Source organism: Lagenorhynchus albirostris, chromosome 2 (genome assembly GCF_949774975.1).
Source record: "Lagenorhynchus albirostris chromosome 2, mLagAlb1.1, whole genome shotgun sequence".
Taxonomy (NCBI): domain Eukaryota; kingdom Metazoa; phylum Chordata; class Mammalia; order Artiodactyla; family Delphinidae; genus Lagenorhynchus; species Lagenorhynchus albirostris.
In genome coordinates, this window is record NC_083096.1 from 91860102 (window position 1) to 91886204 (window position 26103).

Genomic DNA, 26103 nt, shown 5'->3' on the forward strand with positions numbered 1-26103 from the left:
CCTTTTTAAAAAGTACATTTTAAATCATTTCTTGGCATATATCACTCTTAGTGGTATTGAATTCAGATGTGAAAGGAAATCTTGCTTCAGATCCCCTTTTTAAAAACACTTCTGTATTGTTTTAGAGAACGCTAGTGTTCCACATAATTACATTGGCTTCGGTTTTATTTAACGAGAACCCCATGACTATTACTGGAGTATAACCGTCATTTTAATATTGTTGATCCTTCTGTTTGTTAATTCTTCGTGCGTAAGGATGACTTGGGGACCTTGTCTGATGCCAAGACTAAGCATAATTGCTAGTGTGAACAAAAGTTAAAGGGCACAATTGTCCACAAGTTATGCATTAAGGATATAGTTGGCTGTACATCAGAGCATTTGTTGAAGGGAATAAAACAAGCTGAAATGACTAAACATTTGGCAGGAGATCTAATTTTGTCTCAGCCATTTTAACTATATTCCCTTAGATAAGGATTCTTGATTATATAAAGTTTTGGGAACTTCTACAGTTGCTTACCTGTACATGTTGGCATTACATATGATTATTTTGCATTTAATATCTGAAGGTAGTTGCAGTATAACTTTTCAGATTTTGAAGAGCAGTCTTGTAATTATACCAATATATCCATTATAAATTCAGTTCTGGAGCAGAAAGAAACTAAACAACCAACTATTGGGTCCATGTTTAACCAAGAAGAAAAAAGCAGCTTTCTGGGATGAGTTATGAGTTTATAATATAATGGAATTTACATATTTTAATCAGTTTTTAGAATAACTTTTAGCTATTTATTTCTGATTGCTCAGTATCAATGAGGGAAACTACAGTTCTGCTTTTGTAGCTTTATACTGTTTTGCATCTCAGAATCCCTTGAAGTATGGATAACCAAAGGAAAATAAGATTTTTTTTTTAAATGAGGAACTAGGAATTTTAAGCCTGAACAAATTTTGAAAGGCTAATCTATAAAAAGGAGAATTGCCTTCTTCAGCATAATTCCAGATGGAAGGAGGCAGGTAAACGGAGAGAAGTTAGAGTTTTGAATAAGTTTCAGATAGAGCTTGTTAATAAACTATATGCAACAATGACTGAGTTGTCATAGGAACGTGTAGTGAATGTTCTGTCCTGGACATTTTTAAACAGAGGTTAAAACCTGTCAGATATTTTATAAGGGGAGAAGAAAACCTACATTAAATCAACACTAAATGGCTATTTGAAATATGAACATCTGTAAATCTAATTTCTTCTCCCTTCTTGATCTCATTTATGAGGTGTGAATGCCTGCTGTGGCAGTAGATTGTGTCAACAATTATACTGATGGCTGAGTGCTGACATGAAGTTTAACCCACTCCCTCTCTTCTTATTTTAATTGCATTTTTATCTCTCAGTTAATGTGATTATATTCATATTCTTAGCAATGTCACCGTGCCTTTTTTTTTTTAATAAAAGGAAGGAACATAAAGGGGCCTTTTAGAAAGCAACCATTCATCCCACCAGTACTGTAGAACTTCTACTATATGCAGGTGTCAGAAGCAAGGGGCAGAGTGTCAGAATTCATCCTGTCCCTGTGCCCTTGTTTCATTCCTTTTATCTTTCGATCTCCGTAGATAGCCCTGTAGCCCTGACAGGTCATCCTGAAATGAGACGTGCTGACCAATCAGAAATAAATAGCCAAAGATGATCCTAACAAATGACTAAAAGATATAAATTCCATTATATTATAGGTCCATAACTCATCCCACAAAAAAGCATATGGGTCAAATAAACATTGTAGTTTGCAAATCACGTATGGCTGAATTCAGGCCAGTAGCAATGTCCTTTTGACTATTACCTGGGCTCAACCATAATTCTTGGCGAGGTCACACAATTTTTGTTTTAGGAATGAGATCAGCAACACACACTATGCTAGTGTGCTACCCAATCAACTTTCCAAAAGAAGCTCATAACCAAGAAGAAAGTAATAGCAGAAAAGATAGAGTCAATGAAAAAAATCAGGAATAAATAAGACTATGAAAACCAAGTCCATCATTCTGAAGGTTGCTTAGTCCAAAGTAAATCGTAAGACTAGTACTTGGGTCTCATTCCTTGACCAAAGTATATTAATATATGTACTACTTTCAGTTTTAAATATCATGACTTTAGTAGGTCATGTGTTATGGGCATTCTAGTCCAGTAAAAAAGATAAATGAGGCAGGATTGTTCTACACCTGACACTTCATAGCCTTTGTATGTAGCCTGGGCATTCTGTATTTTAATCCCTAATCTATATTTGGCTGGTGAAATGTCATCAAACTTAATTTTTCTTCTTAAATACTCTATGCATTTTCAATCATTTCTTCTTGAAAATAACTTGGACATATCAGCAATAAGAGAACTACTGTTTCCACCATTTGTCACGTGGCACTGCTTCTTTTTGTCCCTGTGGGCCTTGTCTACAGAGACAATTGCGGCGAAGGCCATGCCCCTTCCCACTACTCACCTCGTCCCAGTATTTAAGGTCACGTCAGCTCTTTCAGGTTTAAAAACTCTTCTTTCTTGCCTTCAGCCTTTATCTAAAAATTGGCGTAAAAACAAAATTATCAAGGGATCCTTCTGAACAAAATGCTTTCCTTGCTCTAGCAGTGCTCAGGAAAACTGAGGCTAACTGTAATTCTGGCTCCTCAACATGGGATAACTATCATGCAAACCATGCTCCTTTGAAAAAATTCTGCTTCAGACGGCATCCTCTTCCATATATTGAACTTCTAAATCCATTTTGGTGTGCATGGGATATTTAGGTTCCATTTTATATTAACAACAGTATCTTAATAAAAACTGTAAAATAAGCTCTTTCTATGCTCCAGGAATTTACAGTGTGTTAAGATTGAATCTGATAAACACTTGTCTGAGAAGAGTTCTCTTTGAGTGTTGTTTTGGAAAAGACAATAAAGTCTGCTGTTTGGGTAAGGGCGCCACCACCTTATACCATCTGGTGGGGAAATACTCCATGAGAGATATGGGATCAAAGTCATCCCTCTGCGGTTCTGTGGCATAAGAACTGAAGAAAGGGGAGATGTGGCAGCTCATAACATGTCTTGGCCGTTAACAGCCATTAAACTGGGGTGAAGGGCACATGGCTTTTCAGCCCTTCTGCCTTCAGGTTGACTGGGTTGATGAGAAAGTGTTGGCTAAAACTTTTCAGTTCTGTTTAGTTTCTAGCCGCACTTGTTTTCTCCCCTCCTGGCATGGTTATTGGAAAACAGATTTTGAGGACTTTATTAAACTGTTTGCTGGAGCATTTCATTTAGATATCGAGGTCCTTTCGAGGTAACTTGGACACCTAGAACTGAATGACTGTCATTCATCCTCCTCTATTTAGTGCAACATTTCCAGCCAATTATAGCTTCACTGTGTTCAGTCACTAGAATAAAAAGTCTTGAAGTGTAATAAGCGATGACTTAAGTGCCTCATTGTGTAACAGGTACCATGTTTATGAGCGATCTGTCTCGTAGGCAGGAGCAGTTTTTCACCTCCAGATGAAAAGGTGACTGAGGTGATCCATTTGTGAGCAGCGCCGATGCAGCCAGGCCTGGGTGCAGTTGGAGCTGCCATTCACGAAAATGAAATACTGAAGTGAGGCATTCATTGCCCATTCCAAGAAATACAACAAAAAGGCCTGCATCTGTATTTCAAGTCTTGTTGATGCTGTTGGCTTAGACAAGTTCTCATTATTGGGTCTCTTTTGCAAGCCTAAATTTGAGCCTGAAGAATTTCTCCATATAAATGTCTTAAGTATTGCAGTGGCACATCCATCACCTTTTTGCTTTTGAATTACAAAGATAACCTTAAGATATGAGCCTTATACTGGGCAATGCGATACATACACAGAAAGGGTGAGCCTCCTTAGTGATGAAATCAGCCAATGCCCAAGAGGAAAATAATAGGCAGAAAGGATAGAGAGGATGAAAAAAATGATTCTTTTCCATTAAACTGTACGTGACGTGTATTTTATGAAGCAGGCATCAGCTGAAAGAAATATTTTTTCAACTAAAAAGAGATTGATGGTGAGGGAGACGAAAAGAATGTAAGGAATCAGGGGATAAATGTGTATCTTATTCCATAACCATCTCCAATAATGAGAAAGTTGAAAAGCATTCCATTTGTGATTACCTCAAATGTTTCCTTGGACTTGGTGCTCTTAAAACTCTTTAATGTTGGGCTTCCCTGGTGGCGCAGTGGTTGAGAGTCCTCCTGCCGATGCAGGGGACGCAGGTTCGTGCCCCGGTCTGGGAAGATCCCACATGCCGCTGAGCGGCTGGGCCCGAGAGCCATGGCCACTGAGCCTGCGCGTCCGGAGCCTGTGCTCTGCAATGGGAGAGGCCACAACAGTGAGAGGCCTGTGTACCGCAAAAAAAAAAAAAAAAAAAAAAAACTCTTTAATGTTAATAATAGCTTTGGTTTTTTTAAAAGTGCATTTGGACTTCACACTTTATAATTTTCTCAATTCTAAGTGTTGTGTTGCTTATTTTCAGGTTTACCAAAGATGCAGGCCATTAGGAACTATACTGGAATGCCAGCCCCTGCTCTTCATGAAGGACCCCCGTTACACATCCAGGCAGGAGATACAGTTGAACTTCTGAGAGGAGATGCACACAGTCTGTTTTGGCAGGTACTGTCCACATTACAGTTTTTTAGATTTAACGGATGATTTATTACCACTTGGAGAATAAAGCTATCTTTAGAAAATGATTGTATGCTTTCAAGCTTCAGAAATTTTACATGATGTGAGGAAAAATATTTTTTATTAACCACCCTCAAATTTACTCACGCTAAAGTGGCAATGAGTGTTAGAACACTAAAGAAAATAGTATCTGTGCTATGAATCAGAATTACCATTTATATTAAGAATTCATACTTTGACAGAGCATTTTTTCCAAAAGTAGGACCTTGGGTGTCATCTAATTCACATGGCTTTCACATGTTAGCACTTCACTTCAGAGGAACTACCTTACTAGCTTGCCAGTGGCCATTTCTGGCTATATTTCATTTGTGCCTACCCACAGTAATACCTGAAGCTATTACAGGTACCATGGGCATTATTTATGAAATAAATAAAATGTGAAAAGTAAGTGAGTATATTGATGTTTGCTGGTGAAGAAATCTCATCCAGTTAGCCTGCTTTGGTTCAAGGGTTTTGTTAACTGAGGTAAATATGGTATAGTGATAAGATTTGATACAGCTTGATGGTAGAACATTGCTGTTCATTAAATTATTCTGTATTTTCATGTATATGTTAGAAATACTTCCCAACATCTTAAAGAAAGAGTGTTAAAAGTGTTGTGTGTTGAGGAAGAAAAGGGTGGGATTAACAGAAAGCTTAGCACATGAGTGACATTTTCTAGGGGTGAAGAGACCAGAAAAGGACTGTTAGATAATAAACCATTGAGTACATGTGTAAATGATAGCTATTTTGTTTGTACAAAACTATCTTATTGTCTGCCCTCTTGTTATAGAAGAATGCCCCTAAGTTGGACATTTAGCTCCAACCACATTTCAGTTTCTGTAGCCAGTGGCTTTTCCAGAGCTCCACCATCCTTCTTAAGTATCCTACTCTTCTCATACCTCATTCTTCCCAAAAAAGGAAGAGAGAGAATGACAGACTTCAATTCTACTAACTCTTCCATCCACTCCTGCATCTCCCAGCCCAACCACAAGACAAACCTTGTGTACGCATAAGAGTCCTCTTACTCAAGGCTTACCTTTTGCTTGGAGTTTTCCATCCCACATTTCATCAGTTGGCTCTTGACCCCTACATTTTCAATTTAATTCTCTTCACTGGCTCCTTTTCTATAGCTTATAAATATGCTCAAGTTCCTCCTATCTTAAAATACATATACGAAACGTAAGGTAGATAGCTAGTGGGAAGCAGCCACATAGCACAGGGAGATCAGCTCAGTGCTTTGTGACCACCTAGAGGGCTGGGATAGGGAGGGTGGGAGGGAGACGCAAGAGGGAAGAGATAATGGGAACATGTGTATATGTATAACTGATTCACTTTGCTATAAAGCAGAAACTAACACACCATTGTAAAGCAATTATACTCCAATAAAGATGTAAAAACAAACAAACAAAAAAACCACATATAACTCAACGTGTTGTCTAGTTAGGTCAGTCTCCTGCTCCCTCACTCCCTCTCATCTTCTCCCTCTCCCGTTCCCTAGCTGAACTTCTTGAGAGAGTAGTCTGTATTCAGTCTCTGCCTCCTTATGTCCTATTCGTAATGCAGTCTCCTGCAGAAACTACTCCTACCTGGATTACTAATGCCACTTAAAAAAAAAAAAACAACTACTTTGAGATATATAATCAGGTACACATACTTAAAGTGCAGTTGAATTTGATAAGTTTTGTCAATTGTATATATAAGTAAAAGCACTGTTAGTCAAGATGATAAAATCAGCCCCCAGAGTTTTTGTGTGCCACTTTGTAATCTCCCTCCTGCCTCTGCTTCTTGCCCTTCCCCAACCCCCAGCCAACTGTGGTTCTGCTTTCACACTATGAATTTGCATTTTTCAGAATTTTATATAGTATGTATTCTTTTTCATATGGCTTCTTTCACTTAATGTAACTATCTTGAGATTAAAACATGTTACTTTGTGTAACAATAGTTCTATTGTTTTTTTTAAACTGCTTTATTGAGGTATGATTAACATACAAAAAGCTGTACATACTTAATGCATACAGCTTGATGAGTTTGGAGAAACTATCTCCATAATTTATGCCATAAACATACCCATCACTTCTAAAAGTTTCCTCCTGTCCTCTTTATTTTTTATTTTATATTTTGTGATTAATAACATTCAACATTAAGATCTACCCTATTAGGAAAGTATATAGTACAGTATTACTAACTATAAACTCTGTGCCGTACAGTAGAATTCTAGGAGTTATCCGTCTTGCATAACTGAAACTTGTACCCTTGACTACTTCATTCCCATTTCCCCCTTCCCCAATTCTTTGGCCACCCCTGTTCTACTCTCTGCTTCTATGAGTTTGACTATTTTAGATTCCTCATATAAGTACAGGAAAGACTTGGAAGCAACCTAAATATCCATCAGTGGATGAATGAATAAATTAAGAAAATGTGGTATATAACATAATGGAATACTATGCAGACTTTGAAAAGAAGGAAATCCTCCCATTTGCAAAAACATGGAAGAACTTGGGCGACATAATGCTAAGTGAAAGAAGTTCTTTCTTTTTATTGCTGATTATTATTCCAGGTATGGGTTTAGCACAGTTTATCCAGTAGCCTATTGAGAGGCTTTCAGGTTATTACTGTTTGGGGCTGTAACAAATAATCCACTATGGAGAGGACCTTCAAGAGAGCGGAGGAGTAAGACGTGGAGATCACCTTCCTCCCCGCAAATACATCAAAAATACATCTACTTGTGGAACAACTCCTACAGAACACCTAATGAATGCTGGCAGAAGACCTCAGACTTCCCAAAAGGCAAGAAACTCCACATGTACCTGGGTAGGGCAAAAGAAAAAACAGAGATAAAAGAATAGGGATGGGACCTGCACCTTGGGGAGGGAGCTGTGAAGGAGTAAAGTTTCCACACACTAGGAAACCTCTTCACTGGCAGAGACAGCGGGTGGCGGGGCAGGGGTTGAAGCTTCAGAACCATGGAGGAGAGTGCAGCAACAGGGATGCAGAGGGCAAAGCAGAGAGATTCCTGCACAGAGGATTGGTGCCGACCGGCACTCACCAGCCCGAGAGGCTTGTCTGCTCACCTGCCGGGACAGGATGGGGCTGGGAGCTGAGGCTCGGGCTTTGGAGGTCAGATCCCAGGGAGAAGACTAGGGTTGACTGCACGAACACAGCCTGACGGGGGCTAGTGTGCCACAGCTAGCTGGGAGGGAGTCCGGGAAAAAGTCTGGAGCTGCCTAACAGGCAAGAGACCATTGTTTTGGGGTACACACGGAGAGGGGATTCAGAGCACTGCCTAAAGGAGCTCCAGAGACAGGCGCAAGCTGCGGCTATCAGCGCGGGCCCCAGAGACGGGCATGAGATGCTAAGGCTGCTGCTGCTGCCACCAAGAAGCCTGTGTGCAAGGAAAGGTCACTATCCACACCTCCCCTCCTGGGAGCCTGTGCAGCCCACCACTGCCAGGGTCCCGGGATCCAGGGACAACTTCCCCGGGAGAACACATGCCACATCTCAGTCAGTTGCAACGTCATGCTGGCCTCTGCCACCACAGGCTTGTCCCGCATTCTGTACTCCTCCCTCCCCGCAGCCTGAGTGAGCCAGAGTCCCCTAATCAGCTGCTCCTTAAACCCCGTCCTGTCTGGGCGAAGAACAGACACCAGAGGACGACCTACACACAGCGGTGGGGCCAAAACCAAAGCTGAACCCCAGTAGCTGTGTGAACAAAGAAGAGAAAGGGAAATTACTCCCAGCAGCCTCAGGAGCAGCAGATTAAATCTCCACAATCAACTTGATGTACCCTGCATCTGTGGAATACCTGAATAGACAATGAATCATCCCCAAATTGAGGTGGTGGACTTTGGGAGCAACTGTAGACTTGGGGTTTGCTGTATGCGACTGACTAGTTTCTGATTTTTATGTTTATCTCAGTATAGTTTTTAGCTCCTGTTATCATTGAAGGATTCGTTTATTGGTTTGGTTGCTCTCTTCCTTTTTTATTTATTACTTTTTTTATTTTCTCATTTTAATAATTTTTTTTATTTTAATAACTATTTTATTTTATTATTATTTTTCTTTCTTTCTTTTTTCTCTCTGTTTTCTTCTGAGCCGTGTGGCTGACAGAATCTTGGTGCTCCGGCCAGGTGTCAGGCCTGAGCCCCTGAGGTGGGAGAGCTGAGTTCAGGACATTGGTCCACCAGAAACCTCCTGGCCTCACATAACATCAATCAACAAGAGCTGTCCCAGAGATCTCTGTCTCAATGCTAAGACCGAGCTCCACTCAATGACTAGCAAGCTCTAGTGCTGGACACCTCATGCCAAACAACTGACAAGACAGGAACACAACTCCATCCATTAACAGAGAGGCTGCCTAAAATCATAATAAGTTCACAGACACCACAAAACACACCACTGGACGTGGTCCTGCCCACCAGAAAGACAAGATCAAGCCTCATCCACCAGAACATGGGCACCAGTCCCCTCCACCAGGAAGCCTACACAACCCACTGAAGCTACCTTACCCACTGTGGGCAGACACCAAAAACAACGGGAACTACGAACCTGCAGCCTGTGAAAAGGAGACCCCAAAAACAGTAAGTTAAGCAAAATGAGAAGACAGAGAAACACACAGCAGATGAAGGAGCAAGGTAAAATCCCACCAGACCAAACAAATGAAGAGGAAACAGGCAATCTACCTGAAAAAGAATTCACAGTACTGATAGTAAAGATGATCCAAAATCTTGGAAACAGAATGGAGAAAATACAAGAAATGTTTAACAACAACCTAGAAGAAATATAGAGCAAACAAACAATGATGAACAACACAATAAATGAAATTAAAAATTCTCTAGAAGGAATCAATAGCAGAAGAACTGAGGCAGAAGAACGGATAAGTGACCTGGAAGATAAAATAGTGGAAATAACTACCGCAGAGCAGAATAAAGAAAAAAGAATGAAAAGAATTGAGGACAGTCTCAGAGACCTCTGGGACAACATCAAACGCACCAACATTCGAATTATAGGGGTCCCAGAAGAAGAAGAGAAAAAGAAAGGGACTGAGAAAATATTTAAAGAGATTATAGTTGAAAACTTCCCTAATATGGGAAAGGAAATAGTCAATCAAGTCCAGGAAGCACAGAAGGTTCCATACACAATAAATCCAAAGAGAAACACACCAAGACACATTAATCAAACTATCAAAAACTAAATACAAAGAAAAAATATTAAAAGCAGAAAGGGAAAAATAATATACAAGGGAATCCCCATAAGGTTAACAGCTCATCTTTCAGCAGAAACTCTGAAAGCCCATCTTTCAGCAGAAACTCTGAAAGCCAGAAGGGAGTGACAGGACATATTTAAAATAATGAAAGGGAAAAACCTACAACCAAGATTACTCTACCCAGCAAGGATCTCATTCACATTCAACAGAGAAATTAAAAACTTTACAGACAAGCAAAAGCTAAGAGAATTCAGTACCACCAAACCAGTTACAACAAATACTAAAGGAACTTCTCTAGGCAACAAATACTAAAGGAACTTCTCTAGGAACTTCTCTAGACCTAAGAAAACAAACCCAAAACAATTAAGAAAATGGTCATAGGAACATACATATCGATAGATACCTTAAATGTAAATGGATTAAATGCTCCGAGAAAAAGACACAGACTTGCCGAATGGATACAAATACAAGACCCATATATATGCTGTCTACAACAGACCCACTTCAGACCTAGGGACACATACAGACTCAAAGTGAGGGGATGGAAAAAGATATCCCATGCAAATGGAAACCAAAAGAAAGCTGGAGTAGCAATTGCCATATCAGACAAAATAGACTTTAAAATAAAGACTATTACAAGAGACCAAGAAGGACACAACATAATGATCAAGGGATCAATCCAAGAAGAAGATATAACAATTGTAAATATTTATGCCCCAACATAAGAGCACCTCAGTACATAAGGCAAATGCTAACAGCCATAAAAGGGGAAATCGACAGTAACACATTCATAGTAGGGGACTTTAACACCCCACTTTCACCAATGGACAGGTCATCCAAAATGAAAATAAATAAGGAAACACAAGCTTTAAATGATACATTAAACAACATGGACTTAATTGATATTTATAGGACATTCCATCCAAAAACAACAGAATACACTTTCTTCTCAAGTGCTCATGGAACATTCTCCAGGATAGATCATATCTTGGGTCACAAATCAAGCCTTGGTAAATTTAAGAAAATTGAAATGGTATCAAATATCTTTTCCAACCACAATGCTATGAGAATAGATATCAATTACAGGAAAAAAAAACTAAAAAATACAAGTACGTGGAGGCTAAACAATACACTACTAAATAACCAAGAGATCACTGAAGAAATCAAAGAGGAAATCAAAAAATACCTAGAAACAAATGACAATGAAAACACGATGACCCAAAACCTATGGGATGCAGCCAAAGCAGTTCTAACAGGGAAATGTATAGCAATAGAGTCCTACCTCAAGAAACAAGAAAAATCTCAAATAAACAATTTAAACTTACACCCAAAGCAATTAGAGAAAGAAGAAAAAAAAAGCGCCAAAGTTAGCAGAAGGAAAGAAATCATAAAGATCAGATCAGAAATAAATGAAAAAGAAATGAAGGAAACAATAGCAAAGATCAATAAAACTAAAAGCTGGTTCTTTGAGAAGATAAACAAAATTGATAAACCATTAGCGAGACTCGTCAAGAAAAAAAGGGAGAAGACTCAAATCAACAGAATTAGAAATGAAAAAGGAGAAGTAACAACTGATGCAGCAGAAATACAATCATGAAAGATTACTACAAGCGACTATATGCCAATAAAATGGACAACCTGGAAGAAATGGACAAATTCTTAGAAAAACACAACCGTCTGAGAATGAACCAGGAAGAAATAGATAATATAAACAGACCAGTCACAAGCACTGATATTGAAACTGTTATTAAAAATCTTCCAACAAACAAAAGCCCAGGACCAGATGGCTTCACAGGTGAATTCTATAAAAGATTTAGAAAAGAGCTAACACCTATCCTTCTCAAACTCTTCCAAAATATACCAGAGGGAGGAACACCCCCACACTCATTCTATGAGGCCACCATCAATCACCCTGATACCAAAACCAGACAAAGATGTCACAAAAAAAGGAAACTACAGGCCAATATCACTGATGAACATAGATGCAAAAGTCCTCAACAAAATATTAGCAAACAGAATCCAACAGCACATTAAAAGGGTCATACACCATGATCAAGTGGGGTTTAGCCAAGGAATGCAAGGATTCTTCAATATGTGCAAATCAATCAATGTGATACACCATATTAACAAATTGAAGGAGCAAAACCATATGATCATCTCAATAGATGCAGAATAAGCTTTCAACAAAATTCAACACCCATTTATGACAAAAACCCTCCAGAAAGTAGGCATGGAGGGAACTGACCTCAACTTTGTATAGACCATATATGACAAACCCACAGCCAACATCGTTCTCAATGGTGAAAAACTGAAACCGTTTCCACTAGGATCAGGAACAAGACGAGACTGCCCACTCTCACCACTCTTTTTTGTGGCCTCTCCCGTTGCGGAGCACAGGCTCCGGACACGCAGGCTCAGCGGCCATGGCTCACGGGCCCAGCTGCTTCGCAGCATGTGGGATCTTCCGGGATCGGGGCACGAACCTGTGTCCCCTGCATCGGCAGGTGGACTCTCAACCACTGCGCCACCAGGGAAGCCCTCTCACCACTCTTATTAAACATAGTTTTGAAAGTTTTACCCACAGCATTCAGAGAAGAAAAAGAAATAAAAATCAGAAAAGAAGAAGTAAAACTGTTATTGTTTGCAGATGACATGATACTATACATAGAGAATCCTAAAGATGCTACCAGAAAACTACTAGAGCTAATCAATGAATCTGGTAAAGTAGCAGGATACAAAATTAATGCACAGAAATATCTTGCATTCCCATACACTAATGATGACAAATCTGAAAGAGAAATTAAGGAAACACTCCCATTTACCATTGCAACACAAAGAATAAAATACCTAGGAATAAACCTACCTAAGGAGACAAAAGACCTATATGCAGAAAACTATAAGACACTGATGAAAGAAATTAAGATGATACAAACAGATGGAGAGATAAACCATGTTCTTGGATTGGAAGAATCAACATTGTGAAAATGACTCTACTACCCAAAGCAATCTACAGATTCAGTGCAATCCCTCTCAAACTGCCAATGACATTTTTCACAGGACTAAAAAAATTTCACAATCTGTATGGAGACACAGAAGACCCCAAATAGCCAAAGCAATCTTGAGAAAGAAAAACAGAGCTGGAGGAATGAGGCTACCTAACTTCGGACTCTACTACAAACCTACAATAATCAAGACAGTATGGTACTGGCACAAAAACAGCAATATAGATCAGTGGAACAGGACAGAAAGCCCAGAGGTAAACCCACACATATATGGTCACCTTATGTTTGATAAAGGACGCAAGAATATACAATGGAGAAAAGACAGCCTCTTCAATAAGTGGTGCTGGGAAAACTGGACAGATACATTTAAAAGTATGAAATTAGAACACTCCCTAACAGCATACACCAAAATAAACTCTAAATGGATTAAAGACCTAAATGTAAGGCCAGACACTATAAAACTCTTAGAGGAAAACACAGGCAGAACACTCTGTGACATAAATCACAGCAAGATCCTTTTTGACCCATCTCCTAGAGAAATGTAAATAAAAACAAAAGTAAACAAATGGGACCTAATGAAACTTCAAAGCTTTTGCACGGCAAAGGAAACCATAAACAAGATGAAAAGACAACCCTCAGAATGGGAGAAAAGATTTGCAAGTGAAGCAACTGACAAAGGATTAATCTCCAAAGTATACAAGCAGCTCATGCAGCTCCATGCCAAAAAAAAACAAACAGCCCAATCCAAAAATGGGCAGAAGACCTAAACAGACATTTCTCCAAAGAAGATATACAGATTGCCAACAAACACATGAAAGGATGCTCAACATCACTAATCATTAGAGAAATGCAAATCAAAACTACAATGAGTTATCACCTCACACCAGTCAGAATGGCCATCATCAAAATATCTACAAACAGTAAATGCTGGAGAGGGTGTGGAGAAAAGGGAACCCTCTTGCACTGTTGGTGGGAATGTAAAGTGATACAGCCACTATGGAGAACTGTATGGAGGTTCTTTAAAAAACTAAAACTAGAGCTACCATATGACCCAGCAATCCCACTACTGGACATATACCCTGAGAAAACCGTAATTCCAAAAGAGACCTGTACCACAGGTCATTGCAGTGTTCATTGCAGCTCTATTTACAATAGCCAGGACATGGAAGCAACCAAAATGTCCATCGACAGATGAATGGATAAAGAAGATGTGGCACATATATACAATGGAATATTATTCGGCCATAAAAAGAAATGAAATTGAGTTATTTGTAGTGAGGTGGATGGACCTAGAGTCTGTCATACAGAGTGACATAAGTCAGAAAGAGAAAAACAAATACCATATGCTGACACATATATGTGGAATCTAAAAAAATAATAAAGGTTCTGAAGAATGTAGGGGCAGAACAGGAATAAAGATGCAGATGTAGAGAATGGATTTGAGGACACGGGGAGGGGGAAGGGTAAGGTGGGACAAAGTGAGAGAGTTGCATGGTTATATATACTACCAAATGTAAAATAGCTAGCTAGTGGGAAGCAGCCGCATAGCACAGGGAGGTCAGCTCCATGCTTCGTGACCACCTAGAAGGGTGGGATAGGGAGGGTGGGAGGGAAACGCAAGAGGGAGGGGATATGGGGATATATGTATACGTATAGCTGATTTACTTTGTTATACAGCAGAATCTAACACAACATTGTTAAGCAATTATACTCCAATAAAGATGTTAAAAAATTTAAAAAGGAACGTATAATTCAGTCTAGGTCTTGTTGGTTTAGTAGAGATTTTATATGTAAGAATGCAGAGGACATTTGAGTAGGGGAAACAAGCTAAAACAGATAAAAGGCAATAACAGCAAGATGGGATATTTGGATAGTGGTGAGAAAAGGCAATCCCTGCTTTTTAAGTTTTCAAAATCAACATAATCTACTTCATGTGTATTGAGAATATGACAGGATTTAAGCTTACGGGGTTTGGAAGCAATTGTCTGGGTTGAAATCCATCTTAACCAACTACTAACTGCTGTATATATTTGAGCAAGTTATTTAACTTCTCTGTCCAACAGTTCCTCAGATGTAAATGTCACCAATGCTAATATATATAGCACAACTTATTGTGAAGATTAATTTGGTTAATATATGTAAGTCACTTTAGATAATGCCTGGCACAAAGTAAATGCTATATGTGTGATTGTTGTTATATCATGTCTATTGTTCTGAAAGAGAAACTATACAGATAGACATCTGCAAGTCAAATTCATAAATGTACATTATTATGGGGAAATATGCAGAAAATAATTATGAGTTGAAGTTTAAATAAACTTCTCCACACATAAAGCTGCAGATATAAAACATTAAAAGCTAAAACATGAGCTTATACAATAAAAAATTTGGATTTTACTAATTAATTGAATAAAAAGTTTATTTCCTTTCTCAAAGGAAAAATAAAGCCGCTATGAACATTTAAGTGTAAGTCTTTGTATGGACACATGCTTTCATTTCTCTTAGGTAAATACTGAAAGACCATAAGTAGATATATGTTTAATTTTTTGAGACTACCAAACTGTGTTTCTAAGTGACTTTATCAAGTTACAGTTCCACCAGCTGTATATTACACTTCCAGGTGCAGTATATCCTCACCAGTGTTGGGTATGGTCAAGTCTTCTAAAATTTGTCTGTTCTAACAGGTATATAGTGGTATCTCATTGTGGTTTTGATTTACATTTCCCTAATGACTACTGATATTGAGCATCTTTTTCTGTGCTTATTTTCCATACATATAACTTCACTGATGTAGTGCTTATTCAGATATTTTTGTCAAATTTTTTAACGGTTATCTGTTTTCTAATTATTCAATTTTGAGAGGCCCTTATATATTTTGGATACAAGTCCTTGATAAATTATATTATTTCCATATATTTTCTCCTAGCCTGTGGCTTGGCTTTTTATTATCTTAATAATGTTATGCATAGAGCAGAAGTGTTTACTTTTGATATAGTCCAATTTGTTAATTTGTTCTTTTGAGAAGCTATGAGCACTGTATCAAAGAAATCTTTGCCTTCCCCAAGGCAACAAAGATATTTCCCTGTGTTTTCTTCTAGAAGCTTTGTAGTTTTAGGTTTTACATTTAGGTTTATGATCCATTTTGAGCTATTTTTGTATATGGTAATAATAATTATTGTTTTGCATATGGATTCAGTGTGTTCCAGCACCATTTGTTGAAAATCATTTCTCCACTGGATTGCCTTTACATTTGTACAAAAGTTTTTTCATATATGTGTAGGTCTGTTTCTGGACCATCTGTTTTTCTGATCTTTTTCTCCATATCTGTACCAATATGATGCTGTTTTGATTATTGCAGCTAATAGTAAGTCTTAAAATCAGATATTGTTAGTTCTCCACATTTTTTCTGTCCACAGATGTTTTGGCTATTTTAGGTGCTTTGCATTTCATATGAATTTTAGAACATCTTGACAATTTTGTCAATAAAAGCTTGCTGGGATTGTGATTGGGATTGTGTTGAATTGTAGATCAGTATGGGAGAATTGACATTTTAACAATATTGAGTCTTCTGACTACTGACCATGATACATGTCTCCATTTATTTAGGTCTTTAAATTCTCAGCAATGTTTTGTCATTGTCAAAGTAGAAGACATGCACACCTTTTGTTATATTTATCTATAATTATTTCATATTTCATTTTGATGCTACTGTAAATGGTAGTTGTAAAATTTTAATTTCTGCTGTTTATTGCTAGCATATAGAAATAAATTGATTTTTGTAAATTGACCTTCTATCCTGAAACCTTGTTGAACTCACATAGTTCTAGTAGCTTTTTTCTATAGATTGAAGCAGATTTTTTTTTTAGACAATTATGTTGTCAATGTATAAACACAGTTTTACTTCTTCCTCTGCAATCTGGGTGCCTTTGATGTCTTTTTCATGGCTTGTGACAGTGGCCAGGACCTCCAGTAAAATGTCGAATGGAGGTAGTAAGAGAGTACATCCTCGCTTTATTTTTGATCTTAGAGGGAAGGCATTAACTCCTTTACCATTAGATATTATGTTATCTGTAGTTTTTCATAAACGCCCTTTATCAAGTTGAGGACTTTCCCTTCTAGTCCTGGTTTGCTGGGAATCTTTATCAGAAATGCATGCTGGATTTTGTCATGTTCTTTCTGCATCAATTGAAATGATTAGTTTTTCTTTTTTAATTTGTTAATATTGTGAATTACATTGGTTTTCAGATGTTAAACTAATCTTGCTTTTCTGAGATAAACCCCAGTTGGTAAGGATATATTGTCCTTTTTGTTGTTATTTTATTTTTTTTAATGTCTTTCTCTGGGTTTGGCAATAGTTAATACTCAAAGAATGAATTGGGAACTATTCTCATAAATTTTCTGAAAGAATCAGCATTATTATTTCTTCCTGAATTGTTTTGTAAAATTTACCAAGAAGCTATTGAGGCCTGGAGTTTCCTTTATAAGATTTTTTTCAATTACAAATTCAATTTCTTAAGTAAATATATGGCTATCCAGGTTATGCATTTCCTTTGGAGTGAGTTTGGTAGTTTGTGTGTAGAATCTGTGGTGTCATCTCTCTCATTTCTGACATTGGAAATCTGCGTCTTCTCTTTTTTTCTGGTCAATCTAACTACAGGCATACCTCAGAGATATTGCAGGTTTGGTTCCAGACCACCTCAATAAAGCAAGTCACACAATTTTTTTAATTTCCCAGTGAGTATAAAAGTTATGTTTACACTATACTGTAGTCTGTTAAGTTTGCAATAGCATTATGTCTTTTTTTTTTACATCTTTATTGCAGTATAATTGCTTTACAATGCTGTGTTAGTTTCTGCTTTATAACAAAGTGAATCACTTATACATATACATATGTTCCCATGTCTCTTCCCTCTTGCGTCTCCCTCCCTCCCACCCTCCCTATCCCAGCCCTCAAGGTGGTCACAAAGCACTGAGCTGATCTCCCTGTGCTATGCGGCTGCTTCCCACTAGCTATCTACCTTACGTTTGGTAGTGTATATATGTCCATGCCTCTCTCTCGCTTTGTCACAACTTACCCTTCCCCCTCCCCATATCCTCAAGTCCATTCTCTAGTAGGGCTGTGTCTTTATTCCTGTCTTACCCCTAGGTTCTTCATGACATTTCTTTTTTCTTAAATTCCATATATATGTGTTAGCATACAGTATTTGTCTTTCTCTTTCTGACTTACTTCACTTTGTATGACAGACTCTAGGTCTATCCACCTCATTACAAATAGCTCAATTTCGTTTCTTTTTATGGCTGAGTAATATTCCATTGTATATATGTGCCACATCTTCTTTATCCATTCATCTGATGATGGACACTTAGGTTGTTTCCATCGCCGGGCTATTGTAAATACAGCTGCAATGAATATTTTGGTACATGACTCTTTTTGAATTATGGTTTTCTCAGGGTATATGCCCAGTAGTGGGATTGCTGGGTCATATGGTAGTTCTGTTTGTAGTTTTTTAAGGAACCTTCATACTGTTCTCCATAGTGGCTGTACCAACTCACATTCCTACCAGCAGTGCAAGGGTGTTCCCTTTTCTCCACACCCTCACGTTATGTCTTTTAAAAAGTTCATACCTTAATTTTAAAATACTTTATTGCTAAAAAAATGCTATTATCTGAACCTTCAGTGAGTCATAGTAGTAACATCAAAGATCACTGATCACAGATCACCATAAAAAATAAAAGAATAATGAAAAAGTTTGAAATATTGAGAGAATTACCAAAATGTGACACAGAGGCATGAAGTGAGCAAATGCTATTGGAAAGTGGTACTGATAGAATTGTTTGACACAGGGTTGCCACAAACTTTCAATTTGTAAAAAATGCAGTATCTGCAAAGCACAATAAAGTACACTAAAAATGAGGTATGCCTGTAACTTATGAATTTTGTTGCTCTTTTCATTAGAACCAGCATTTGGTTTCATTGGTTCCCTCTATTATTTTTCTGTTTCCCATTTCAGTGATTTCTGCTCTGGCCTGGTTTATGTCTAGTATTTTCGCCTTAAGCATCTTTGCCATAGACATCTTTGCCACAAGCATTTTTGCCTCATAATTAATTGGCCATAAGGCAGTCTTGCCATAAAAAATGTTGCCATAAAAGATGAAACAATGAAAAATAAAATATGTGTAGTAGATTCATGACAGTACTGCACAAATAACTGATTTTATTTTGTGGGTTGTCCCTAAGCACTTATCTCCCAAGTCTTTTGTTCATAGTATTATATGTATATATATTGTTTGTTTGTTGATTTGTCTCTTTGTTAGGCATTACACTTTCTCTTTTTCACTAAAATTTCTTCCTTCATTAAGAGGGGTATCAGTTTCCAAACATTAGGATGCATATTCGTACCTGAGCTTTGTATTGTGTTGTGAAAGCCTCTGCACTGTTGTTTGTTCTTGGTATATTGTCACATGTCTGTTGATAGATGTTACAAATTTCTAGGGGAAATGTGGGTTCAACTCTGCACAATTTCTAGGGGAAATGTGGGTTCAACTCTGCACCTTTGAGGCCCTCAGCCTCTTTCTCTTCCAACACAGTGTGTTTTAAAATAAGAAACAACTCTTGGGGCAAATCAACTTCATCTGTCAGCTGGATAAAGCCATCAATAACATTGCTGACGGGAAGAAATGCTCACACATCTCAACCAGTTGAAACCAAATTGTCAAACCAAAACCTGTCAACCAGTTGTTTTATCTTTTGCTGCAAAGTTGCTTTATGACCAGTTAGTTAATGTGACAAAAATGTTTGCAAAAGGGCTTCCCTGGTGGCGCAATGGTTGACAGTCCGCCTGCCGATGCAGGGGACGTGGATTCCTGCCCCGGTCCGGGAAGATCCCACATGCTGCGGAGTGGCTAGGCCTGTGAGCCATGGCGGCTGAGCCTGCACATCTGGAGCCTGTGCTCTGCAACGGTAGAGGCCACAACAGTGAGAGGCCCGTGTATCACAAAAAAAAAAAAAAGTGTGCAACAAAAAAGGTTACAGCAAAAGTACCTAGAACTAGTCTGGTTATTACTTCCTTTCTTCTTATTATTTTGGGTTTAATTTGCTCTTATTTTTCTAGTTTACTAAGGTAGAATATTTACTTCCTAATTCGAGAACTTTCTTTTTCTAATATAGACATTTAGCACTATAAGTTTCTAAGTACTACTTTTGCTGCCTGTCACCCAAATTTTGGTGTGTTTATTTGGTATTTTAAAGTCAGTTCAGAATACTTTCTAATTTCACTTTCACTTTCTTCTTATGGGTTATTTAGAGGTGCATTATATAGTTTCCAAATATTTGGGATTTCTAATTTTGATTTTTTTTTTACATCTTTATTGCAGTATAATTGCTTTACAATGCTGTGTTAGTTTCTGCTTTATAACAAAGTGAATCAGTTATACATATACAAATGTTCCCATATCTCTTCCCTCTTGCGTCTCCCTCCCTCCCACCCTCCCTATCCCACCCCTCTAGGTGGTCACAATGCACCGAGCTGATCTCCCTGTGCTATGCGGTTGCTTCCCACTAGTTATCTATTTTACGTTTGGTAGTGTATATATGTCCATGCCACTCTCTCACTTTGTCACAGTTTACCCTTCCCCCTCCCCATATCCTCAAGTCCATTCTCTAGTAGGTCTGTATCTTTATTCCTGTCTTACCCCTAGGTTCTTCATGACAATTCTTTTTTCTTAAATTCCATATATATGTGTTAGCATACGGTATTTGTCTTTCTCTTTCTCACTTACTTCACTCTGTATGACAGACTCTAGGTCCATCCACATCGTTACAAATAGCTCAATTTTGTTTCCTTTTATGGCTGAGTAATATTCCATTGTATATATGTGCCACATCTTCTTTATCCATTCATCCGATGATGGACACTTAGGTTGTTTCCATCTCTGGGCTATTGTAAATAGAGCTGCAATGAACATTATGGTACATGACTCTTTTTGAATTATGGTTTTCTCAGGGTATATGCCCAGTAGTGGGATTGCTGGGTCATATGGTAGTTCTATTTGCAGTTTTATAAGGAACCTCCATACAGTTCTCCGTAGTGGCTGTACCAACTCACATTCCCACCAGCAGTGCAAGAGTGTTCCCTTTTCTCTGCACCCTCTCCATCATTTATTGTTTGTAGATTATTTGATGATGGCCATTCTGACTGGTGTGAGATGATATCGCATTGTAGTTTTGATTTGCATTTCTCTACTGATTCATGATGGTGAGCATTCTTTCATGTATTTGTTGGCAGTCTGTATATCTTCTTTGGAGAAATGTCTATTTAGGTCTTCTGCCCATTTTTGGATTGGGTGGTTTGTTTTGTTGTTATTGAGTTGTATTAGCTGCTTGTAAATTTTGGAGATTAATCCTTTGTCAGTTGCTTCATTTGCAAATATTTTCTCCCATTCTGAGGGTTGTCTTTTCATCTCGTTTATGGTTTCCTTTGCGGTGCAAAAGCTTTGAAGTTTCATTAGGTCCCGTTTGTTTATTTTTGTTTTTATTTCCATTTCTCTAGGAGGTGGGCCAAAAAGGATCTTGCTGTGATTTATGTCACAGAGTGTTCTGCCTATGTTTTCCTCTAAGAATTTGAGAGTTTCTGGCCTTACAGTTAGGTCTTTAATCCATTTTGAGCTTATTTTTGTGTATGGTGTTAGGGAGTGATCTAATCTCATACTTTTAAATTTACCTGTCCAGTTTTCCCAGCACCACTTATTGAAGAGGCTGTCCTTTCTCCACTGTACATTCCTGCCTCCTTTATCAAAGATAACGTCACCATATGTGTGTGGGTTTATTTCTGGGCTTTCTATCCTGTTCCACTGATCTATATTTCTATTTTTGTGCCAGTACCATACTGCGTTGATTACTGTAGCTTTGTAGTATAGTCTGAAGTCAGGGAGCCTGATTCCTCCAACTCCATTTTTCGTTCTCAAGATTGCTTTGGCTATTCGGGGTCTTTGGTGTTTCCATACAAATTGTGAAATTTTATGTTCTAGTTCTGTGAAAAATGCCAGTGGTAGTTTGATAGAGATTGCATTGAATCTGTAGATTGCTTTGGGTAGTTGAGTCATTTTCACAACGTTGATTGTTCCAATCCAAGAACATGGTATATCTCTCCATCTATTTCTATCATCTTTAATTTCTTTCATCAGTGTCTTATAATTTTCTGCATACAGGTCTTTTGTCTCCTTAGGTAGGTTTATTCCTAGGTCTTTTATTCTTTCTGTTGCAATGGTAAATGGGAGTGTTTTCTTGATTTCACTTTCAGATTTTTCATCATTAGCATATAGGAATGCCAGAGATTTCTGTGCATTAATTTTGAATCCTGCTACCTTATCAGATTCATTGATTAGCTCTAGTAGTTTTCTGGTAGCTTCTTTAGGATTCTCTATGTATAGTATTATGTCATCTGCAAACAGTGACAGCTTTACTTCTTATTTTCCAATTTGAATTCCTTTTATTTCCTTTTCTTCTCCGATTGCTGTGGCTAAAACTTCCGAAACTATGTTGAATAAGAGTGGTGAGAGTGGGCAACCTTGTCTTGTCCCTGATCTTAATGGAAATGCTTTCAGTTTTTCACCATTGAGGACGATGCCAGCTGTGGGTTTGTCATATATGGACTTTATTATGTTGAGGAAAGTTCCGACTATGCCTACTTTCTGGAGGGTTTTATCATAAAGTGGTGTTAAATTTTGTCAAAAGCTTTCTCTGCATCTATTGAGATGACCATATGGTTTTTCTCCTTCAATTTGTTAATATGGTGTATCCTATTGATTAATTTGCGTATATTGAAGAATCTTTGCATTCTTGGAATAAACCCCACTTGATCATGGTGTATGATCCTTTTAATGTGCTGTTGGATTCTGTTTGCTAGTATTTTGTAGAAGATTTTTGCATCTATGTTCATCAGTGATATTGGCCTGTAGTTTTCTTTTTTGTGACATCCTTGTCTGGTTTTGGTATCAGGGTGATGGTGGCCTCGTAGAATGAGTTTGGTAGTGTTCCTCCCTCTGCTGTATTTTGGAAGAGTTTGAGAAGGATATGTGTTAGCTCTTCTCTAAATGTCTGATAGAATTCGCCTGTGAAGCCATCTGGTCCTGGGCTTTTGCTTGTTGGAAGATTTTTAATCACAGTTTCAATTTCAGTGCTTGTGATTGCCCTGTTCATATTTTCTGTTTCTTCCTGGTTCAGTCTCAGAAGGTTGTGCATTCTGAGAATTTGTCCATTTCTTCCAGGTTGTCCATTTTATTGGCATAGAGTTGCTTGTAGTAATCTCTCATGATCTTTTGTATTTCTGCAGTGTCAGCTGTTACTTCTCCTTTTTCATTTCTAATTCTATTGATTTGTGTCTTCTCCCTTTTTTTCTTGATGAGTCTGGGTAATGGTTTATCAGTTTTGTTTATCTTCTCAAAGAACCAGCTTTTAGTTTTATTGATCTTTGTTGTAGTTTCCTTCATTTCTTTTTCATTTATTTCTGATCTGGTCTTTATGATTTCTTTCCTTCTGCTAATTTTGGGGTTTTTTTGTTCTTCTTTCTCTAATTGCTTTAGGTGCAAGGTTAGGTTGTTTATTCGAGATGTTTCCTGTTTCTTAAGGTAGGATTGTATTGCTATAAACTTCCCTCTTAGAACTGCTTTTGCTGCATCCCATAGATTTTGGGTTGTCGTGCCTCCATTGTCATTTGTTTCTAGGTATTTTTTTATTTCCTCTTTGATTTCTTCAGTGATCACTTCGTTATTAAGTAGTGTATTGTTTAGCCTCCACGTGTTTGTATTTTTTACAGATCTTTTCTTGTAATTGATATCTAGTCTCATAGCATTGTGGTCAGAAAAGATACTTGATACAATTTCAATTTTCTTAAATTTACCAAGGCTTAATTTGTGACCCAAGATATGATCTATCCTGCAGAATGTTCCATGAGCACTTGAGAAAAAGGTGTATTCTGTTGTTTTTGGATGGAATGTCCTATAAATATCAATTAAGTCCATGTTGTTTAATGTATCATTTAAAGCTTGTGTTTCTTATTTATTTTCATTTTGGATGATCTGTCCATTGGTGAAAGTGGGGTGTTAAAGTCCCCTACTATGAATGTGTTACTGTCGATTTCCCCTTTTATGGCTGTTAGTATTTGCCTTATGTATTGAGGTGCTCCTATGTTGGGTGCATAAATATTTACAATTGTTATATCTTTTCCCTGGATCGATCCCTTGATCATTATGTAGTGTCCTTCTTTGTCTCTTGTAATAGTCTTTATTTTAAAGTCTATATATTCTGATATGAGAATTGCTACTCCAGCTTTCTTTTGGTCTCCATTTGCATGGAATATCTTTTTCCATCCCCTCACTTTCAGTCAGTATGTGTTTCTAGGTCTGAAATGGGTCTCTTGTAGACACATATATATGGGTCTTGTTTTTGTATCCATTCAGCCAGTCTCTGTCTTTTGGTGGGAGCATTTAATCCATTTACATTTAAGGTAATTATCGATATGTATGTTCCTATTCCCATTTTGTTAATTGTTTTGGGTTTGTTATTATAGGTCTGTTCCTTCTATTATGTTTCTTGCCTAGAGAAGATCCTTTAGCATTTGTTTTAAAGCTGGTTTGGTGGTGCTGAACTCTCTCAGCTTTTGCTTGTCTGTAAAGATTTTAATTTCTCCATCAAATCTGAATGAGATCTTTGCTGGGTAGAGTAATCTTGGTTGCAGGTTTTTCTCCTTCAACACTTTAAATATGTCCTGCCAGTCCCTCTAGCTTGCAGAGTTTCTGCTGAAAGATCAGCTGTTAACCTTATGGGGATTCCCTTGTGTGTTATTTGTTGTTTTTCCCTTGCTGCTTTTAATATGTTTTCTTTGTATTTAATTTTTGACAGATTGATTAATATGTGTCTTGGTGTGTTTCTCTTTGGATTTTTCCTGTATGGGACTCTCTGTGCTTCCTGGACTTGATTAACTATTTCCTTTCCCATATTATGGAAGTTTTCAACTATAATCTCTTTAAATATTTTCTTAGTCCCTTTCTTTTTCTCTTCTTCTTCTGGGACCCCTATAATTCGAATGTTGGTGCGTTTCATGTTGTCCCAGAGGACTCTGAGACTATCCTCAGTTCTTTTCATTCTTTTTTCTTTATTCTGCTCTGCAGTAGTTATTTCCACTATTTTATCTTCCAGGTCACTTATCCGTTCTTCTGCCTCAGTTATTCTGCTATTGATCCCATCTAGAGTATTTTTAATTTCATTTATTGTGTTGTTCATCATTGCTTGTTTCATCTTTAGTTCTTCTAGGTCCTTGTTAAATGTTGCTTGCATTTTCTCTATTCTATTTCCAAGCTTTTGGATCATCTTTACTATCATTATTCTGAATTCTTTTTCAGGTAGACTGCCTATTTCCTCTTCATTTGTTAGGTCTGGTGGGGTTTTGTCTTGCTCCTTCATCTGCTGTGTGTTTTTCTGTCTTCTCATTTTGCTTATCTTACTGTGTTTGGGGTCTCCTTTTTGCAGGCTGCAGGTTCGTAGTTCCCGTTGTTTTTGGTGTCTGTCCCCAGTGGCTAAAGTTGGTTCAGTGGGTTGTGTAAGCTTCCTGGTGGAGGGGAATAGTGCCTGTGTTCTGGTGGATGAGACTGGATCTTGTCTTTCTGGTGGGCAGGTCCACGTCTGGTGTTATGTTTTGGGGTGTCTGTGGACTTATTATTTTAGGCAGCCTCTCTGCTAATGGGTGGGGTTGTGTTCCTGTCTTGCTAGTTGTTTGGCATAGGGTGTCCAGCACTGTAGCTTTCTGGTCGTTGAGTGAAGCTGGGTGTTGGTGTTGAGATGGAGATGTCTGGGAGATTTTCGCCGTTTGATATTCTGTGGAGCTGGGAGGTCTCTTGTGGACCAGTATCCTGAAATTGGCTCTCCCACTTCAGAGGCAGAGCACTGACTCCTGGCTGCAGCACCAAGAGCCTTTCATCCACACGGCTCAGAATAAAAGGGAGAAAAAGTAGAAAGAAAGAAAGAGGATAAAAGAAAATAAAATAAGGTAAGGTAAAATAAAATAAAGCTAGTAAAATTAAAAAAAATAATTATTAAGAAAAGATTTTTTTTATAAAGTAAAAAAAAAAAAAAAAATGGACGGATAGAACCGTAGGACAAATGGTGAAAGCAAAGCTATACAGACAAAATGTCACACAGAAGCAT

At 37.9% G+C, this 26103-nt stretch overlaps 1 protein-coding gene across 1 annotated transcript in view; it reads left to right on the forward strand.

Annotated features, from left to right (window-relative positions):
* Positions 1-26103, forward strand: part of VAV3 (vav guanine nucleotide exchange factor 3) — a 390869-nt gene that overhangs the window by 297234 nt on the left and 67532 nt on the right. Inside the window, exon 20 of the mRNA XM_060139483.1 lies at positions 4507-4643. Coding sequence (XP_059995466.1) covers positions 4507-4643 — 137 coding nt within the window. The remainder of the gene's footprint in view (positions 1-4506; positions 4644-26103) is intronic.